General features: G+C 39.0%; 1 protein-coding gene across 3 annotated transcripts; it reads right to left on the bottom strand.

Moving 5' to 3' along the window:
- Positions 1–250: 250 nt before the first annotated feature.
- On the bottom strand, positions 251–13,646 carry KCNMB1 (potassium calcium-activated channel subfamily M regulatory beta subunit 1). 3 transcript variants are annotated; one of them, XM_075164088.1, is made up of 6 exons: positions 13,402–13,646; positions 8,597–8,772; positions 7,271–7,440; positions 5,701–5,728; positions 5,533–5,610; positions 3,178–3,506 (listed from the first exon to the last, which is right to left on the bottom strand). In XM_075164088.1, exons 3-6 carry the CDS (start codon positions 7,405–7,407, stop codon positions 3,237–3,239), a joined length of 513 nt encoding a protein of 170 aa, XP_075020189.1. In that variant the 5' UTR covers positions 7,408–7,440; positions 8,597–8,772; positions 13,402–13,646; the 3' UTR covers positions 3,178–3,236. The 3 variants fall into 3 exon arrangements, with proteins under 3 accessions (XP_075020188.1, XP_075020189.1, XP_075020187.1); XM_075164087.1 differs by having other exon boundaries at positions 251–3,506; positions 5,533–5,728; positions 13,402–13,627; XM_075164086.1 differs by lacking the exon at positions 8,597–8,772 and having other exon boundaries at positions 5,533–5,728; positions 13,402–13,628.
- Positions 13,647–16,572: the final 2,926 nt, after the last annotated feature.

Here is a 16,572-nt window from a genome sequence, read left to right as displayed (position 1 = left end):
TCGTTAAAGTTGGAGAAAGGTCATCTTATTAAAAACTGATGAAAGGTGAATCTACCTCATGGGATAAGCTTCATTTTACAACCTTTTGCAAACTTTTTTTTTTTTTCCTTCCCCTTGGAGAAATGCTGGTTCCCTCAAGAATAGTGCTGGAGCTTTTGCTCTTTTCCATCTTCCAACAGTAGAATCACCATGTCCAAGCCTGCCTTGGCATTAAGAAGAAAAACTACTTTTGAGAGTCTGTGCCCAGCACTTGAAAAATAGGACTTTTAATAGTTTCAGCAAAATGTATTATTCATATAGACATATAAAGGGCCTGCACAACTAAAGCATTCATCAGGGTCTAAAACCTACCCCCCATTTTTCTTGTGCTCCTTGCATTTTCTCCTCGACTCAAGCACTATTACTGTGGTCTAAGCATCAGTGCTGGTGAAAGCTGTGTGTAGTCAAACAGATTTCAAGTATGAATTTCATTTCCAGCTGCTTGTACTGTCACTTCTCTTCCCCTGGCAGGAGTTTTAATGTTGTAACATATACCTTGATCATCTACTCTGCCTTGAGAAAGTGAGTTGTGTCCATCTGTCACTGCAATGGTCACTGCTTGTATTGAAGCACTTCCTATAAGAAGTGTTTTGCTGGATCTCAGAAAAATAGCATTTTATTTATCAGATTTTATTGTAGACTTTATGGTATAATCCAATAATATTTAAAAAAAAAAACCCAACCATACAAAAACCCCTAAAGGCTATATAACTTCCTTGTGTGCTGCTGTAAGAAGCATAGAGAGTGTTATTAAAACTTCACTCTAGTGAATTACAACTTTTGCAGATGGAAAAAGAATAGAAAATTGTTTACAAAAGCTCGAGAGTAATTCAGCAACCTGGCACACTGTTAAAACACTTAGTTTCAACTTTAAAAGAAAGTGTGAAGGGGAAAGAATATCTATAATTTTAACATTAAAGTTTCTCAGAAATGTAGAAAGTAACCAGCACTCTATATGTGGGCAAAGCATTATTCAAAAACAAGAACAGACATCTGTGCTGCCTATAAGTTTTTTTTGTGTTTGTTTTCTATCTTAGAATATTTGGCTTCTTGCATTTAAATCCCCTGATTCATTTGGGCAAAAGAGGAAGCTGAGTTTTGTGAGAATCCAAAACAATAGTCTCTTAATTTGTGTGTGGTTTTTTCCCTGCACCAGCTGTTTTCACTTGGAATATCTCCTGGCCAAATAAGAAATCCGACTTTATCGGAGAATAAAATTTGTGTAAGGTTTTTCTTCATGTACTTGCGATGTGTACATGTTGGAGGGAAATAACTGTTTTCATGTAAAAATTGTTTTATTTTTGGTAGAGGTAAATCTGGAAACACAGCTTGCACTATGAACAAATTTTCATCTACTGCTCTCAGGGATAACTATGAGCAGGGAGGTGAGGAGGATGTGGCTTTAGGGGGTGGTCTTGGGAAGCCAAGATGGGAGTCTGAAGCAGGAGCTCCTGGTCCTCATGCTTCATGCTGAGTTCTGAGCTCAGCAAGATCAAGAGCTTCTGCTCTTCAGAGACAAGTTACTGACTCATGAGTGAGTGGGGCAATGGGGACTACGACCAGAAGGAACAGCAACATTCAACCTTCATTAACCTTTACTGAACTGAGAGGGGAGCAAGGTGGTGGGGGCTGCTGATGTGCTAGACTGAATGTAGAGTACAAGTACTCTAGAGCAAGTTCTAGTTTGCAAACTAGAGACTCTTTGCTGAAAAGCAAAATTTGGAGTAAAGCTTTGAAAGAACCTATGAAATAAACCTCTCTGTCTATTTACAGCTAGCTTGTTCACCTCCTTTGGTACCCGTACAATGCATTAACTTCAACAGGTACCAGGGTTGCATGTTGAAAGAGTGTTGCTGATGTTAATAACTGCTATTTTGTGCTACCCTGGTCTAATTTTGATTTGCAAAAGAAATTCTGACACTGTTTCATTAGTAATGTGGGAAAATGCATGTAATGGGTTAATATTTCAGCCTTCCTCTCTTTTACAGTAAACAGTAGAGAATTGTACCACATTAATGAGAATAACTTTTTTCCACTACAATTTAATGAATTTAAATTTGTATCTAAGACCTGAAATTTTCCTGTGAATGATAGCTACTACGTGGTTCATCAGCTGCGTGATGAAAAAGCTTGTACTAGTTGTGTCCTAAGTGCCAGTCAAACACAGCATGCAGGAAGTATCTTATGTTCCTCCTGTGTCCAGTAGCAATCTGAAAATTGGCTGAAACAGTTATTTTCAGAGAACAGAACATGTGTCTATACATGTATCAGAGCATTCTTAAGAGTCTTGGCACTTGAAACAAACGTGTCTATTGTGAAATATCTTTGTGCTAAGCATGCAAACTTCTGTGGTTACATTAGATTACTGTATTTAGTGAGATATCATGGATGTTTTCTACTATATAATAATATTTTTTATGTAGTGACTTCCTTAACAGTTTTATAATATATGCAAACGGCAGGTAGATAGCCTTCCTTGAGTGGTACACTTGTTTCAAAGTAAACCAAAGCTAAGAGTTGAGTTAAATACAAAAACTTACTTCTAATATAAGCTTCTTTACCATACCCTATAGTTTATGCATATATTTCATTATATACAATTAGTGTTAGATGTTTAGAGTGCAAACTTTGTAATGTCTGTGTGTGTATATTTTGGTTTTGGGTGGTTTTCCCCCTCCCCTTCCCCAAAAGCAGAGAGATCCATGATAACAAATATCTCTTTGGACCGTAACAGAACTTCTTTTCTTGACAGACAAGAAGAGTATGCCATTAATACATACTGTATTGGTAATGAAGTATATAAAGGGTGTGTCTGCCAGTAATAATGTATATGGATCTGGTACCAACTAGTCTCAACCAGACAGAAAATTAGGACCCTGTCTAAAATGTGGAAAAAGAGTTTAGTAGTAAACTTGAATTGTAGCTCTGTAAAGGAACTCTACCTCAGAAAACCCAAGGAAACAATAGATAGTGACTCAGCCTGTGCTCTTATGAGGTATTTGCAGGCATTCCTAGGAATCAATTTTATATTTTGTCCTCATGCAATGGATTGCCATCCATAGTGGGTGCCATTCAGTTTTCTGGAATGCCTGCCCTTGGATTGACACCTGGTATATTAAAAGTCACAAAACACATAAAGACAGGCAGAACAAAGGCACTTTAATGTCTTGTAACCATCTGTGCTAGATATTTATTTTCTACTGCCAAGCAGAAAGAACGGAAACATACTGACTAATTTTTACCAGAACAATAATCAGACATCCACCAGTAAACATGAGTGTAGGCCAAAGGAAAGCAAAGAGGAGGCCTTTCGGGGGATAAAGTCTGCTTAAAATTACATTGGTCTGTGTTCCTCCTGGGTCATAGTAGCATGGGAAAGTCTGGTATTTTTTGAAATTGCTTGCAATTGTTTCTATTCGTGCTTTAACTTCTTTAGAGTTCTCCAACTTGCCTGGGACGTACGAGCACTGGAATAAGAAATCACAGTGATTCATTATAATGGATACTCTAATGCAGGGTTTGTAGTTAAGTCAGATTGGATAAAACAAGCATGCTAGTACTGACAAAATCATCTGTGGTTTGGCTAGCATCCCTGGAGGTCGTCTTGGTTTCCTTATGTCCATAACGCATTTGCCATGCTTCCCTGTTTCTGTCAGTGTGTCTGCACCCCTAGTCTGCAGATTTACAGGTTGGAGTAATGTTGTTGGAAACCAATAACACACATGTGCTTGAAATGCAGTCTTTGGTACTGTCACTTTATTATTACTGTGCCAAGCTCAGATTCCTTACAGAGCTTCTAGGCACCGCCATGGCAGAAATGTGTTAGTTGTGCAGAAATTCACAACTGGCTGTCAGTGTGCAGGAAAACAAAGTTGCTTCACTGTGTACCTCTGGTTGTAACTCATGGACAAATAAGAGGAAAACATGGCTGTTGGAGGCTTCCTACTTGTCCTCGTAACACAGAACTGTGTTGACCTGTAGTAATAATGCAAAGTTATTTAGCCTTCAGTGGAAATACTTTAGACTTCGAAGCACTCATTTTTGTTGTTGTTCATCACAGTTTCTTTTCTGCAATATTATTTTGCATACATGATAATGCTTAGGTGTCATAAGCTGGAAACTGGCCAAGGCAGAGGGGGAATGGTTCCTAACCTGAAGGCTTTTACTTGCAGTAATGCAAATGGTAGGAAATCAGCAAATCACCTCCTCTTGCAGTGAACAAGACTCTTGTTTCAACCTACAGTAGATAATTGCTGCTTTGCCACTTCATTGTATGTAGCTTTCCCTGAGATAGTCACTATGAAGATAGGCATTAGCTAGCAAAATTGTCTTCAGCTTAAGTGTTTTACGCTATCAGATTAGCACTGTGTGAAACTCTAATCTATACAATTTCTGTAAGAAGATGAGCACTTGTAGTCCGAGCATGTTTGTTTTGGATTCTGAAAGTGCTTCAGTCTGGGGCATCCAAGATGTGAATTTCACTTTATGACCCCTTAGAGTGTGTTGAGCTGGAACAAGGCCTCTGAAATACTCATGGTTTTGGAACTGAATTGAACCTGACCTTCCTTGGGACAGTGTAGCTGTAGGAGCACTTCTGGTTGTGAGGGAGCAAGCCTAAAAATGTTGAGCTCTTTGCTGATTCCCAAGCAGAAACACTGGCAGAAACAAAAGGATAACACCCTACTTTTTCCTCTTCCCCAATCTATCCCACATCTCTAAAGCCAAATGAATACTGTGCATCCACGTTTCTCTCCCATCCATGGTCTGCACTCATCCTCTGGGGAAGAGATCTCTAAAATGACTGACCAAGGGATCTCTACCGCAATACTCAGTGTCTCTGCATTACACAGGTGCTTCCTATAGAGCCACTGCCTTCTCCATGAGTCCAGATTTCTGCTGCCATGCTGACCAGAAACAGTTGCAGACCAAACCAAAGACAAATGAGTTTTCTGGGTAATTATCTTCCAAAATTACTGATTTGTTTCTCTTTTCTGTCTAAAACCTGCATCATGTTCCCAACTGTACCCTCATTTCCCCATTCTTTGCTTTCTTTTTTCCCTGCTTCGTATCACACACCTAAAACGGAAGTAAAATTGAGATTTGTGCTCTTACTTAGGAGAGTGTTTAACTTCAGGTCTCTCCTGTGATGATTCAACAAGCAATGAACAAACCACAGCTTATAAACTATTTCTTACCATTGGTCTTCAACTCAGAGACTTACATATTTTTAAATGTTCATAAATGTTAAATACTCGTTTAGTTGGTGTAATAGCTTAACAAGTATTAACTTAATGTTTGATGTAATGTTTGAAACAAAATCCCAAACTCTGCAATTTCTGGAATATTTTAAAAATGCCTTGGTCTAAGTAAAGACTTTAACACGTAAAAAATGAACAACTACTCTTACTCTGCTGCTTGGTTTAAAAACAATCGCCCTTTCTCCTCAAAGGTGTTAGCAGCAGAGAGCAATTATTCAATCTGTGTTGTGAGTACCTTAGGATTTCTTTCCAGTGTATCTTCAGTCTGATAGAGCATAACCTCTTGTCCTGAGGCTGTCAGATTAACCCACACCTGTAGACAGGGATAGGGAAAGATATCCTCATCCTCTGAGCCTTCGCTGTTTGGGCAGAGAACTTTCTCCTTTATGTTGGCTTTTAGTACCTTGCACACAGTTTCTGTTGTCCAAACACTACAAAAAAACAAAACAAAAGGTATCGCTTTTAAATGCGTTAGAAGTGTCTGTTACGAGTTGCATGCTGGAGATGCATCTGTATGTGCCAGCTGTGAGTGGTGGCATGGGTGGTTTGTGGCTGCTCAATCCTGGTGCAGTCTGCTTTGCCCACCCTGAATTGATGGCTGCGCCTGGCGAAGGGCTGCAATAAGAAAGCAGTGCAGGAAAGCACTTTTTTGGTTGTTATTTATTATACATTCTGTGGTTTGAAGTTAGATTCTAACCCCATTTGTAATCAGCTTCAAGTGTTATTCGAGAAAGAGAAAAATGATGATGGATTTTCATGTTTGGTAGTAAATATTTGGAAGGACAGTACACTGGTAAAGCTTGACCTTATTATTTGAAATCTGGCTAAGCATAGTGGAGCTTTTGATCTCTCAGACATATTTTGACTAACTTCATTCAATAATTCTCAGAACTCAGATTAGTTCTCCTGTTTTCCCCCTGCCTCTCCTTTTCTTTATTGCATGGACCTTTTGCATGAATAAGTAGCAGGATTTTGTCTGGCAAAAGTTCATTTTTTGCTGTTACTTATCCCGTTTTTCTCAAAAGTTACTCTTTTATTAACTGATACCACAGTAAGCTTTTGCTTAAAGCAGTACACTTTGGTGGCAAAAAAATTAAAGAAATAGCCTCACTCCAGTTCTTAAGAAACGAATCTTTTTACATGCAAGTATATTTTGTAATGTAATCAGGAGGCTGGAAAATACATAAAATAAATGTGAATTACTGTTTTAAAGATAATGTTTTTCAAACGTTTTTGAGTTTAAAGGTGCTCTTAGCAAGAAGAATGTGATGGGTGTACTTGCTTTCTCCATCAAAATCTTAAAGCATGAAAATCTGAGCTGCATTCTTCATCTTGTTACTTTGTTTTTTTGCAAATTGGTTTTGAGTGTGAGGCAGAACTTGCAAAACGAAATAAAGATGTGGGTAATAGTAACTTCTTCAGCATTCATTGTATTCTGCAATGTTTGCTGTTGTAGACTGTAGACTGGGCTTTTGAAGGTGCTAGTTTCTCATGATGGTTGTTTTGGAGGTCAGATACAGATTTTCGACTGAACAGTTTTACCATGACTTCTGTGGCTCAAGTTTTTATAGTTTTATTAAAAACAACACACCCTCCTGCACATGGAAAAGCTTTTTTTTTTCCCCTTCATTTATGCAAGACAGCTTTCCATTATCAAGCTTTGATAAGCATGGTTGTTTTTTACTTTACATGTTTTCATAGTAAATGTTTTGGTTTAGTCTGTTCTCATTCTAGCCCTGAAGACGATCATTCCCTCTTTCTTGTGCTTACCTGTAGATGCCTGATGATGTCTTGGGTCACTCTTTTTCTTTATCATTTCTTCTGCCTTAAATTCTTATGAACTCTTCAAGAACATATTGTTTATTTATTGTACAAGGTACTAACATATATTTTGGTACTGTTTTAATAATTGTATTTGATGCTGACAGGAAAAAGAAATAGCTTTGTATTCCTAAACAAGTGACTGTTATTACCTTTTAGTGTAGAATGGCACAACGGTGATCCCAATAAAAAAGTACATCATCATGGAGCACGTGACCATTCCCAGTCCGAGGCACAGGGCTCTTGTCTCCCCTCGCTTCTGTGCAGTCACCAACTTTTTTCCCAACATGATTTTGAGGTGTGAAATCTGAACAATCTCTTTCTGGTATAAAATAAAATACAGAAAGAAGAGGGAAAACATGACTAGGATTGGCTACAGGTATCACAGCTGTGTAACAAGTTTCTGAAATATAATGTATCCCATGGAGGCACAGTCCCACTTTTGCAAAAACTAGAACAAAAGAAAAAGTTACTGTGTTTTTTGTTATTGGTAGACTTTTTTACTTCCTGATATTTACCATATAGTACTTTAAAAAGAGTGTGTGTGTGGTGGCTAGGAGATGGGGTAAGAAAACCTGATTACTTTTTGGGAGAGTTCTGTTAACAGGCCAATTGTCCTCAGCCTTAATTCAGTCTATTTTATGTTGCTTCTTCTCTGAAGTAAGAGATATTGTGTTGTGTATTGGTAAAGGCTGCATGCAGGGAAAATCCTCCCACAGTGGAATCCTTTTTACATTATGCCTTTTCTTCTGTATTAGTCTGATGTGGTTGTCTTACTTCAAAAGAGCTGAAATAATTTAAAATGTAACATTTGAGATGCCCGGTTCTGACTTCTGCATGTTTGTTGTTTGGCCTTGCCTATTCAGGGATGCTCAAAACTTGGTGTCCAATTAAATAGCAGAAAAAGGCTGCATTTTCTAGACAGAAGTAGTGTGATGCCATCAAACACAATTGAACAGGATTAGAAAACACAGCAGTTAAAACTGCTATCGTTTCACCACAAGCACTGGGTCAGGACTGCTGCTGGCACTAGCAGGAGAGTGTAAACTGTGAAGTGCTGGTGTTGGTGTAACACCGGGGGAACTCTTAGGCAGAGCTGTCTGAACCTGAGCTCGGGAGTGACTGACGTTTTCCCCCCACTCCTTTGCCAAATAGCATTTTAAATTATCTTGATAATGCTTTGATAAAGAGAATCTGAAAATAATTGCTGTGAATCCATAGGCCAATTAAATCAGTATGACTGATGTATAGGATTAATATATAAATGAGCCTTAACAGTCCCTGAGAGTTCAACCCATCACCAGTATCTGTTGCACTGACAGCTGTTACTGAAGGTTTGCGGTGTTTTGTTTTTTCATGAAAACATGGTGCAAACCATAGTTATGGCAAATGATGAGACTGGCAAGATTTGTGTGGATTTTTTGGGGGAGAAGGGAGGAAAGCAGAGCAGAAGGAGAAAGGGAAAATATGTTACGTACATGCCGAAACACGTTTCAGTCCTGTTCTCACGTGCAAGACAATGGTGCACAGCTTCATGCAGTAGTTGATGGATTTTCAGGATTTCAGCTTCAGGTATGTGCAACTATTTAGTGTGTATCCTTACTGGCTGGCCTTCAGGACAGTGTGGTCGTTGCCTAAATCCACCTGTGTTCAGCTAAGCAACGGAGCAAATACCAAGGCTTAAGTTTAGATACAGTATAAGACAAGCACAAGCCAAAGTTAGCAAATACTTCAAGTTAACCATGAGTAGATGGTCTCCAGCTGCCCCAGGCTGGCAGAGCTGTGAAGTGTTACTGGGGGTAGGGACAACGCTGAGTTTGGTGAAAGACAAGATAAAGGCACCATCAGCTCTCAAGAGAAAGAATGTGAATATAATCTGAATGTTGCTTTCTTTCCTATTAGTTCTGTTTTTCACTAGTAAAAGTGCCTTACTTTGACTGTTCAATGATCAAAGGAAAAAAGTATTTGAACAGTGAAATACTACTGGTTTTAGACTACTATAACACCTGAATGTTAGTGTTATTAACAATAAAAATATAGAAGTCTATGGACAGGAAAACAGCTTTGGTCATTTAGCATAACTCGGGGCTAGTTACAGAATTTTTTAAATGTATATTTTGAAGTTGTTAGTACATAATATCAAAATGAAAGGCTGTTCTGAGGTGTCCTTAGGAACAAAAGGAGTTATTGTTGTTGGAATACTGAATTTTGTCCAGTTCCATATTTAATTCCACTTTAAATAAAACATCAATATCCACTTTGAATTTTGCATAAACGTTTTGAGGGGAACTGTTTTTCTGATGACCACGTATAATTCACTGGCGTTGTAAGAAGCATCTTAAATTGGAAATTGCCGTAAGATTGCTTACTGCCATTTGAGTTTAATACAGAATGTGAGCTAATGCCCTTAAATAAGGCTGTATTGTGTTTTTCTTGGTCTGTGGGGCTATACATAGAACATCTGGCATCAAGCATGTCAGTGTGCTCATGCAGTGCCTGCATGCTTGTATAACCATGCACAGAAGCATATGCGCCCCACAAGGAAACTTGAGTAAAATCAGTAGTGACTGTTCCTTGGAAACTTCTGTGGCTTCTTTTAGTTCTGTAGGGGGAAAAGTGGAAATAACATTTTCAAAACCCCCAGAATTCCAAAATATTTAAAGTATTGGAACACTGTACAACACAGCACCTTAAGACAAATTAATATTAAACTGACTCTCCTTTACCTATTGTGCAGCTTGGTCAGAGGGGAAAATAGAATAAAAGAACATCATCAGTCCTCGAGCACAAGCCCTGAGACCATGTGGTACCTGAGTGGCAGTTCCTCATAACACAGTGGGAAGCTAATGATAAACAAGTGAAAACCTGCATTGTTAGCAAGAAATTCTTACATACATTAACAGTGATTAATCCTTAATTAGTTTTGTGGGAAAATGAAAAATTGAAAGATGGGTACTGCCACCATGACTTGTAGAAAACTTCTAGTGGCCTAGTACTGTTAATCTCTTGAGTTTTAGATGAACCATAATGTTTACATAGCTGTCCCAGTTACGCTGAGAAATAGTGGGGTAATCAGACCCTTTGTTACATGGAAAACGAGAACTGTGGGACTATTAACAGAATTAATAAGAAATGTAATTGCCCCGTCAGTCTGCTTGAATGTCAGCCACATACGCAGCAGAAGTACCAGTAAGCTCATCTTTCCTAATCATCTTAAACTGCCAGACTACTCTTTAAGACACATAAGGAATTCCTTTGTGTAAACTGGAAATTTTCACAAGTGGCGAAGAGGTTTTCCCAGCATTTTGTGCAATGTTGTTCCCCATCCTGACACCAGCCAGGCTGCCTGACCCTGGTTCTCTGTGTGGGCTGCTGGGTGATCCTGTTTGCCTCTGCTCCCCCAGTTCAGATGTCTGCTCTGCCCCAAAGAGAATAAGGACATATGAATTATGCAGAGAATGGTAACAGGAAAGATTGGTCTAAAAATATCTCACTGAGTGCTTCTATAAACATAAAAAATTACTGGCTGGGTCTTCAGGCAGTGTAAATCAGAGGTGCTCATGTCACTGTTGTGTTGCTGCACCAGATTAGCTGTAAATGTGGTCCTTAAAACTGAAATACATACTTCCTGCTGCATTTTTTTATGTTTTGAGATTTAGAAGACCAGAAAAATCTATAACACTATTTCATACACGTGCAGAATAATTTAAGAGGAAACCCAAGTCAGTGAAGGAAACCCCATGTGCATTTTTTTTCCTTTCATATATCAATATTCTTATGCTCTCGTGCTGAAAATCCTGCATTTTCTGGCTCCCAAGACAAAGGAATCCTGAATGCATGTAGAAAAACATATTTATTTGGAATTTCCCCATTGTTTAAGAGGTTAATTTTTTTCAGATTAAAAATTCTTCTCTTCTGTCTCCTAGCTCTATCAATGTATGTTAGAAGAAATGTTGAAAGAGCTAATTAAGTGTTTCCTCTGACAAAATCGTTAAATCTATGAAAAAATGAAGCACTGCAGAGGACTTGATTGGCCCAGGAAGTCTGTGAGCATATTTGGATTGGAAGATGTTGAAATGTAATAACATGGGTTTTATTCCGGCCTTCAAGAGCAAATCTAAATGTATTTTTTGCACTGAAGATTGTGGGGTGCCTCCATAATTACTAGGAAAATATAAGCTCCAAATCTTTTGATAATGTTCCCTCTCCCTAATCTTCTTCTTCGGTCTAGTTAAATTATACAGTACATTAGCTGTGCAATTTCAATGTATAATCACTGCATTGACAGCTGCTGGTGATAATCCTAGGGATGGCATCTGCTCAGGTTTTGGAATTGAGTCCCCTGTTTTGATTAGTAGACATGTTTGATACTCAATTGGAAGTCTCTGCCTCCTCCTTCCCCATCTCCCGAGGAGTTTCCAGTGCAGTGACCTCTGTGAGTTCGGATGGGACCCCTCTCTCGAGCTATTCCAGGCTGCTCTTAAATGGGGTATGGCAGTATAGGTAGCACTGATGAATTCCTCTTGCTCGCTTACTGAAGAAAGGGTGCTAAACCCTTCTCTCAAATTTAAGTTGGGAATAAATGTTAACAGTAAGCCAGTCATTTTTTTTTGAGCTGGTTTATACTACAACATATGGTGAATTTTCAGTGAGCATTTATGTATTGCTTTCAGATGAGCATCAAGTGCTAATATTACATCACACCAAAAAAGAGTGATGCAAGTCATCTGCATCTCCAAAGTGATAAGAAGTTTTTAAATGAGCCTGGACCCTTTGATCTCTATTGCTTCTGCATACAAAATAGCCATTTGCTTTCTCCTGTCAAGCGCAAGCTTAATAGTCACCTTGTTTTATTCTCAAAACACCTTGTGTGGGCAACATAAAAATTGCTGGTTTTGCTGGGTGTGTAAGAGGAGCACAGTATTCGTTGCCAGTTTATTGGCCAAGTGCTTTGTGTGGGAACCAGAAGGCAATTGTAAACTTTACGTCTGTAAATATGAGCTCTGTACTGGTTATGCTACTGTGGCAGAGCTGCACAGCTTACATATTTACTACTGTCTCTGAGTAGAATTAGTTTGATCACTCGCACTTGCCTACCTGTCTCCATGAGTATTTTAACACTGCTTAGATTCATCTTCCTTTCTGTTTCAATCCTGCCCTCATTCTTTTCCAATTTACTGCCCCACCGCCTACACCCTGGACAACAGGCCTGAGGTCAAAACTACATTTGCTTTGGCACTTGCTTCCTCTCTCCCTGCCCTCCATTTCCTATGCTAGCATTTATATGCATTTCTTGCTGGTAACAGGTCTGCCTTTGCCAGGGGTGCTGGGGCCAGGGAACACCAGTTTTGTTCATTGCAAATTGGTAAGAACCCATTATTTAAAGCATTCTGTGCATCTGAGACCACAAATACTGTGTGTGTTAGAGAATAAGGTGATGCTGAACCTTAATGGAAATGTGCACAGAAAAGAAAATTCTGCCATGTACTCATGCAGCTATCTTGGAAACTTGAAGCAGCAATATTTTGACTGTGTAACATGATGTAACTATACTTATTTTATGAAATATGCTCTATCATTTTGCTTTATTAATGAACTGTTTACCTGACGTGACACTAGAGTGAATGAAAGAAGTTAGCTTTTTTGTTTAAAAACCTATACAGTTGTTTAAGAGTAATTCTGTTAGCTTTTAAACCTGGTGGTTCTTTTTTTAAAAAAAAAAAAGTTACTTGCTCAGTTCAGCAGTTCTGAAGTTTTTTGGGGGTTTTTGTTTTAGTTTTTTTTCACTTTTTTCTGAAGCAAAAGTGCTTCTTTTGGGTTCTATGCAGTACAGGGCTGCACAGAATGAATCAATTTAAATGTAAGTTTCAGGGAAGCCTGAAAAAGTTCAAGTGCCTGGTTCCTCTCTAACTTAGAGGTAGACAAGCACAGGCTCTAAAGGAATGTTGAACACCCAAACCTATGAAGCTCCTAAGAGTAAAGATGTATTTACCATTAAAATGAATAAAAGCTATGATCTCATATGGGCTGCAGACTCCGAACATTCTGTTGCCTGTGAAAATATTACCGTTACCTTTGCTAATAATTACGGAGAATTATCAGATTGATTCCAGTTACAAAAGAGAGGACAACTTAACTTTTCTGTAGCATGTGGGCTACCTGGGCTGTCCTCCATAGTGCTGCAGTTTCAGAAAGATTGTTGCTTCCAAAAACACTGTACTTCTCAAAACCCAAAGCTATTGCATGCTCCCAAGGAAAAACGGTTGCTTAAAAATATACTTACTGTTTTTGATGAAATGCTTCTTTCTCTGATGAAAAAAACTTCTGTTACATGATAGACTTGGGATAGTAGTGGAACTTAGAGCTGAAAGGGATTTTTATTATTTTTTTTCCTTTCCTGTACTTCTCTGGGTTTGCTTTGCTGTGGCTGAACTCCTAACTTAGTTCCCCTATTACGAAGCTTTCTGTAACCATAAATGGTAAGGTATGAAAGAACACTGTGTCCTTTTTGAGATTAATTGCTGAAAACCAGGAAGCCACAATACTAAGACCAACTACAACTGAAGAGACTGAGTTTTCTCATACTCTAGGGCCCCTTTACCACATATCCCAGTAGATTTGTCTTAAGCTAGGGTCCTACTCCTTTTCTACAGCTTTTTAGTTTAGAAATCTGATAGGTCTTTTGGGTAAGATTTAAGGTATTGACTGTATCAATGACCAGGGGTACTGATTCTTAATTCTTAATTCCTAAGCTACTAACAGCTGCGTGTAATTGCTTTGTTGCCACTAGTTTTGGTCAGTTTGGATGCAACAGATGCTAAAATTTTGACTGTACAACAGAGCCCTATAGACAAGAATAAAGCATCCATCACGCCATAGATATATGAGTGTCCAGCTGTTCCTCTAGCCAAAAAGCCAAGCCTGCTTCTGGGACCTATAAACAGATGACTCCTAGCACAGAGCTTCAGAGAAGAGCTAAAATAATTTTTTTTTTGAGAGAGGGAAACTCTTTTATCAGGAGACTAAAGGAACTGAAATGAGTTAATCCAGTAAAAACATTAAGAGTGTTCTGAGCATTGTAAACAAGGATAGGATCCCCTCCACCCTCCTTTAGATATCTAACAATTAGCTGTTTCAGCTTAAGCTGGCCTTTCAGGCTTGCTTTTGGTAAAAGATTTGAAGTTGGCATGTTCAGAGAGTTCATGCTGTCTGAAGATAACAGATGAATCTTCCCCAAAAGGACCTTTTCTATTATTATTGATGCAGAAGAGAGCACACAAAGCTAACTTGGATTTAAATAACTGTCTTAGACACTTAAAGCTAAGTAAGATGAAGCCTGCTACTATCATCTAGATTGGAAAGATTTATGATCATAGTCATTTTTTAATTTTTGAGAAGTGATGTAGCTAAATTTAAAGAATGACATTTGAAGGTTGGAAAAAGAGCCTTATGAACAAAACTTATTCCCAGATAAAACGTGATCTGGTTGGGTGGAGTTTTCTATCATTTTTTGATACTTATGAAAAAAGACTGGATATTTCACAGATGCAGGCTCTGGCTCAAGCAGAAGCATGAGGAATTTATTAAAAGTGATTTTTGGGCTGTGTGATTCAGGAGTCAAGGTAGAAACCAAGGTAACCCCTGCTGACTGAAATTCATGAATCTCCAACTCTGGCTGTCTCTTCTGCCTGCTCTCCTTAACTCCAATGGCTAATACACATGGATCAATTTTTAACTGCTGCACTAAGGAGTTCTACTACAAAATTGACTTGTGGATTCCACAGGCAAAACAGATTACATTCTTAAAGTTCCTCAGTGTACTGAAGGAGGTGGTAGTAGAGTGCTTTGGCTCAGTTTGAGGTTCACTGGTGATTTATTTGAATAGACAGGAGCTATGCTCCACGGCTGGTGCTACACATTACCTTTTGCTTGTTTCTTTTCCTCTCACATACGCTGCAGACGCGCAAGTCCAGGTGGCCACTGGCTCTCGGAGAACTAACGCAATAAAAGAATGTGGGTGTGCTAAAGGGAGATGCTGTGCTGATATCCACTTCTAAACTTGGGATATTTCAATGTGTCACTGACCTGTACCTAGCGATGTGTACGCATGAGAGCTGTATCAATGGCAAACCAAATGTTTGTTATATTATAAACTGTAATTCTGTATTACAGTCTAAAATAGGCTCTGTCTTATTAAAATCATACAGAATTTTTTTTTTTGCAACTTGAGAGGAGGGAGGAAAAGGGAACCATCTGGTGATTGAAATTACGATGTGCTTTTGCCCTGCTGCTCCTTTCCTCGCAGGAGCTGCAGTGCTCACTCCTCCTCTAGCCTTGCTCCTGGCTATCGTGGTGGGACACTGTGAACCCACTTGCCTGCTCATTTAAGGCAGGATTTCCCTGGTCTCAAAGGAGCACGGGACCAGCTGCAGCCTCTGCATGAGGATCTGCTGCTGGGACACTAATTCACTGCTTATTTGTAAGCTACATAACTGGTGATGCACAGTTTCTCGTGGCCTTACACTGGCCCAGACAGGGGGTGTGGGGTGACTGCTGGAAAGGCCGGGTTCCCAAGCGTGCTTTTTGAGTGTGGGTGGCAGAACAAGTCGAGGCCAGTTGGGCTCAGCTGGAGCTAAAGGCAGTAGCCCTGTTGGTCTAAGATCCTTTTGCAAATACCAGTTTCTAGGCAAGATAAAATTTTGCAGGGGCCTTCCCAAGCCTTGCTTGAGGTTCTGTTTTAATGTTTAATCCCTGACTATAATTGGGGGAAGAAAAAGGGAAGACAGGAAAAAGGGAACTCCTACAATGTTGGAGTAGGCTTTTCTGAACTTCAAATACTCTATTTTGAATCTGAACAAGTTTCTTTTCAATGTCTTGCTTCCCACTTATTTTATTCCAATGTATTAAGCCCTTTGGCTAAGGCCAAAATAAATTAAATTGGAGGGATAATTTCCCATGATTCTTTAAAAAATGAGCAATGCTTCAACTTGGAAAAAACTGCCGTGACTAAGTTAGTGAAGTATCTATGCTTACAATTATCAGTCTCCAGAACTGCAAGAAACTATCAGACAAATTAAAGAGAATTAAGATAAATATTTCTGAGGAGTTATTTTCTCTGTAAGTGCAAGTGGAAGAAAAAATGTGGGAGAGAAGGCACGTGGCTCTGAAGGAGAAATTGTGTAAATATTAGCATACCAGGTTTGTAGCTCTGTATTGTAAATAAAAATATGAAGGAACTGTAAACACTACAGCAGCATTAGGGGAAAAGAGTTTCTGGTGTTTATTTGCTGTATTACTCTGTAGTGAGTACTCAAACTGCTGTCCTTTGTGCACCACCTGTATTGGAGAATGCTCTGTTCCATCTCCCTTTTGTTCCTGATAGGGCCCAGTCATTGCAGGTCTGTGTTTGTTCAGAGGACTCTTAACCCTCCCAAGGAATCAGACTGACTTTGTT

This window comes from Calonectris borealis, chromosome 15 (genome assembly GCF_964195595.1).
Source record: "Calonectris borealis chromosome 15, bCalBor7.hap1.2, whole genome shotgun sequence".
In the NCBI taxonomy this organism is placed as follows: Eukaryota; Metazoa; Chordata; class Aves; order Procellariiformes; family Procellariidae; genus Calonectris; species Calonectris borealis.
The sequence above is the reverse complement of the archived record's forward strand: the minus strand, read 5'-3'. Positions and strand labels throughout refer to the sequence as shown.

Excerpts from the sequence above, each read along its gene's own strand:
- KCNMB1 (XM_075164086.1), bottom strand. The coding sequence starts at position 7,407 with ATGTTGGGAAAAAAGTTGGTGACTGCACAGAAGCGAGGGGAGACAAGA. Across the intron at positions 5,729-7,270 it reads GTGCCATTCTACACTAAAAG|TGTTTGGACAACAGAAACTG; the intron begins GTAATAACAGTC and ends GTTTTTTTGTAG. Across the intron at positions 3,507-5,532 it reads CACTGGAAAGAAATCCTAAG|TGCTCGTACGTCCCAGGCAA; the intron begins GTACTCACAACA and ends TTCTTATTCCAG.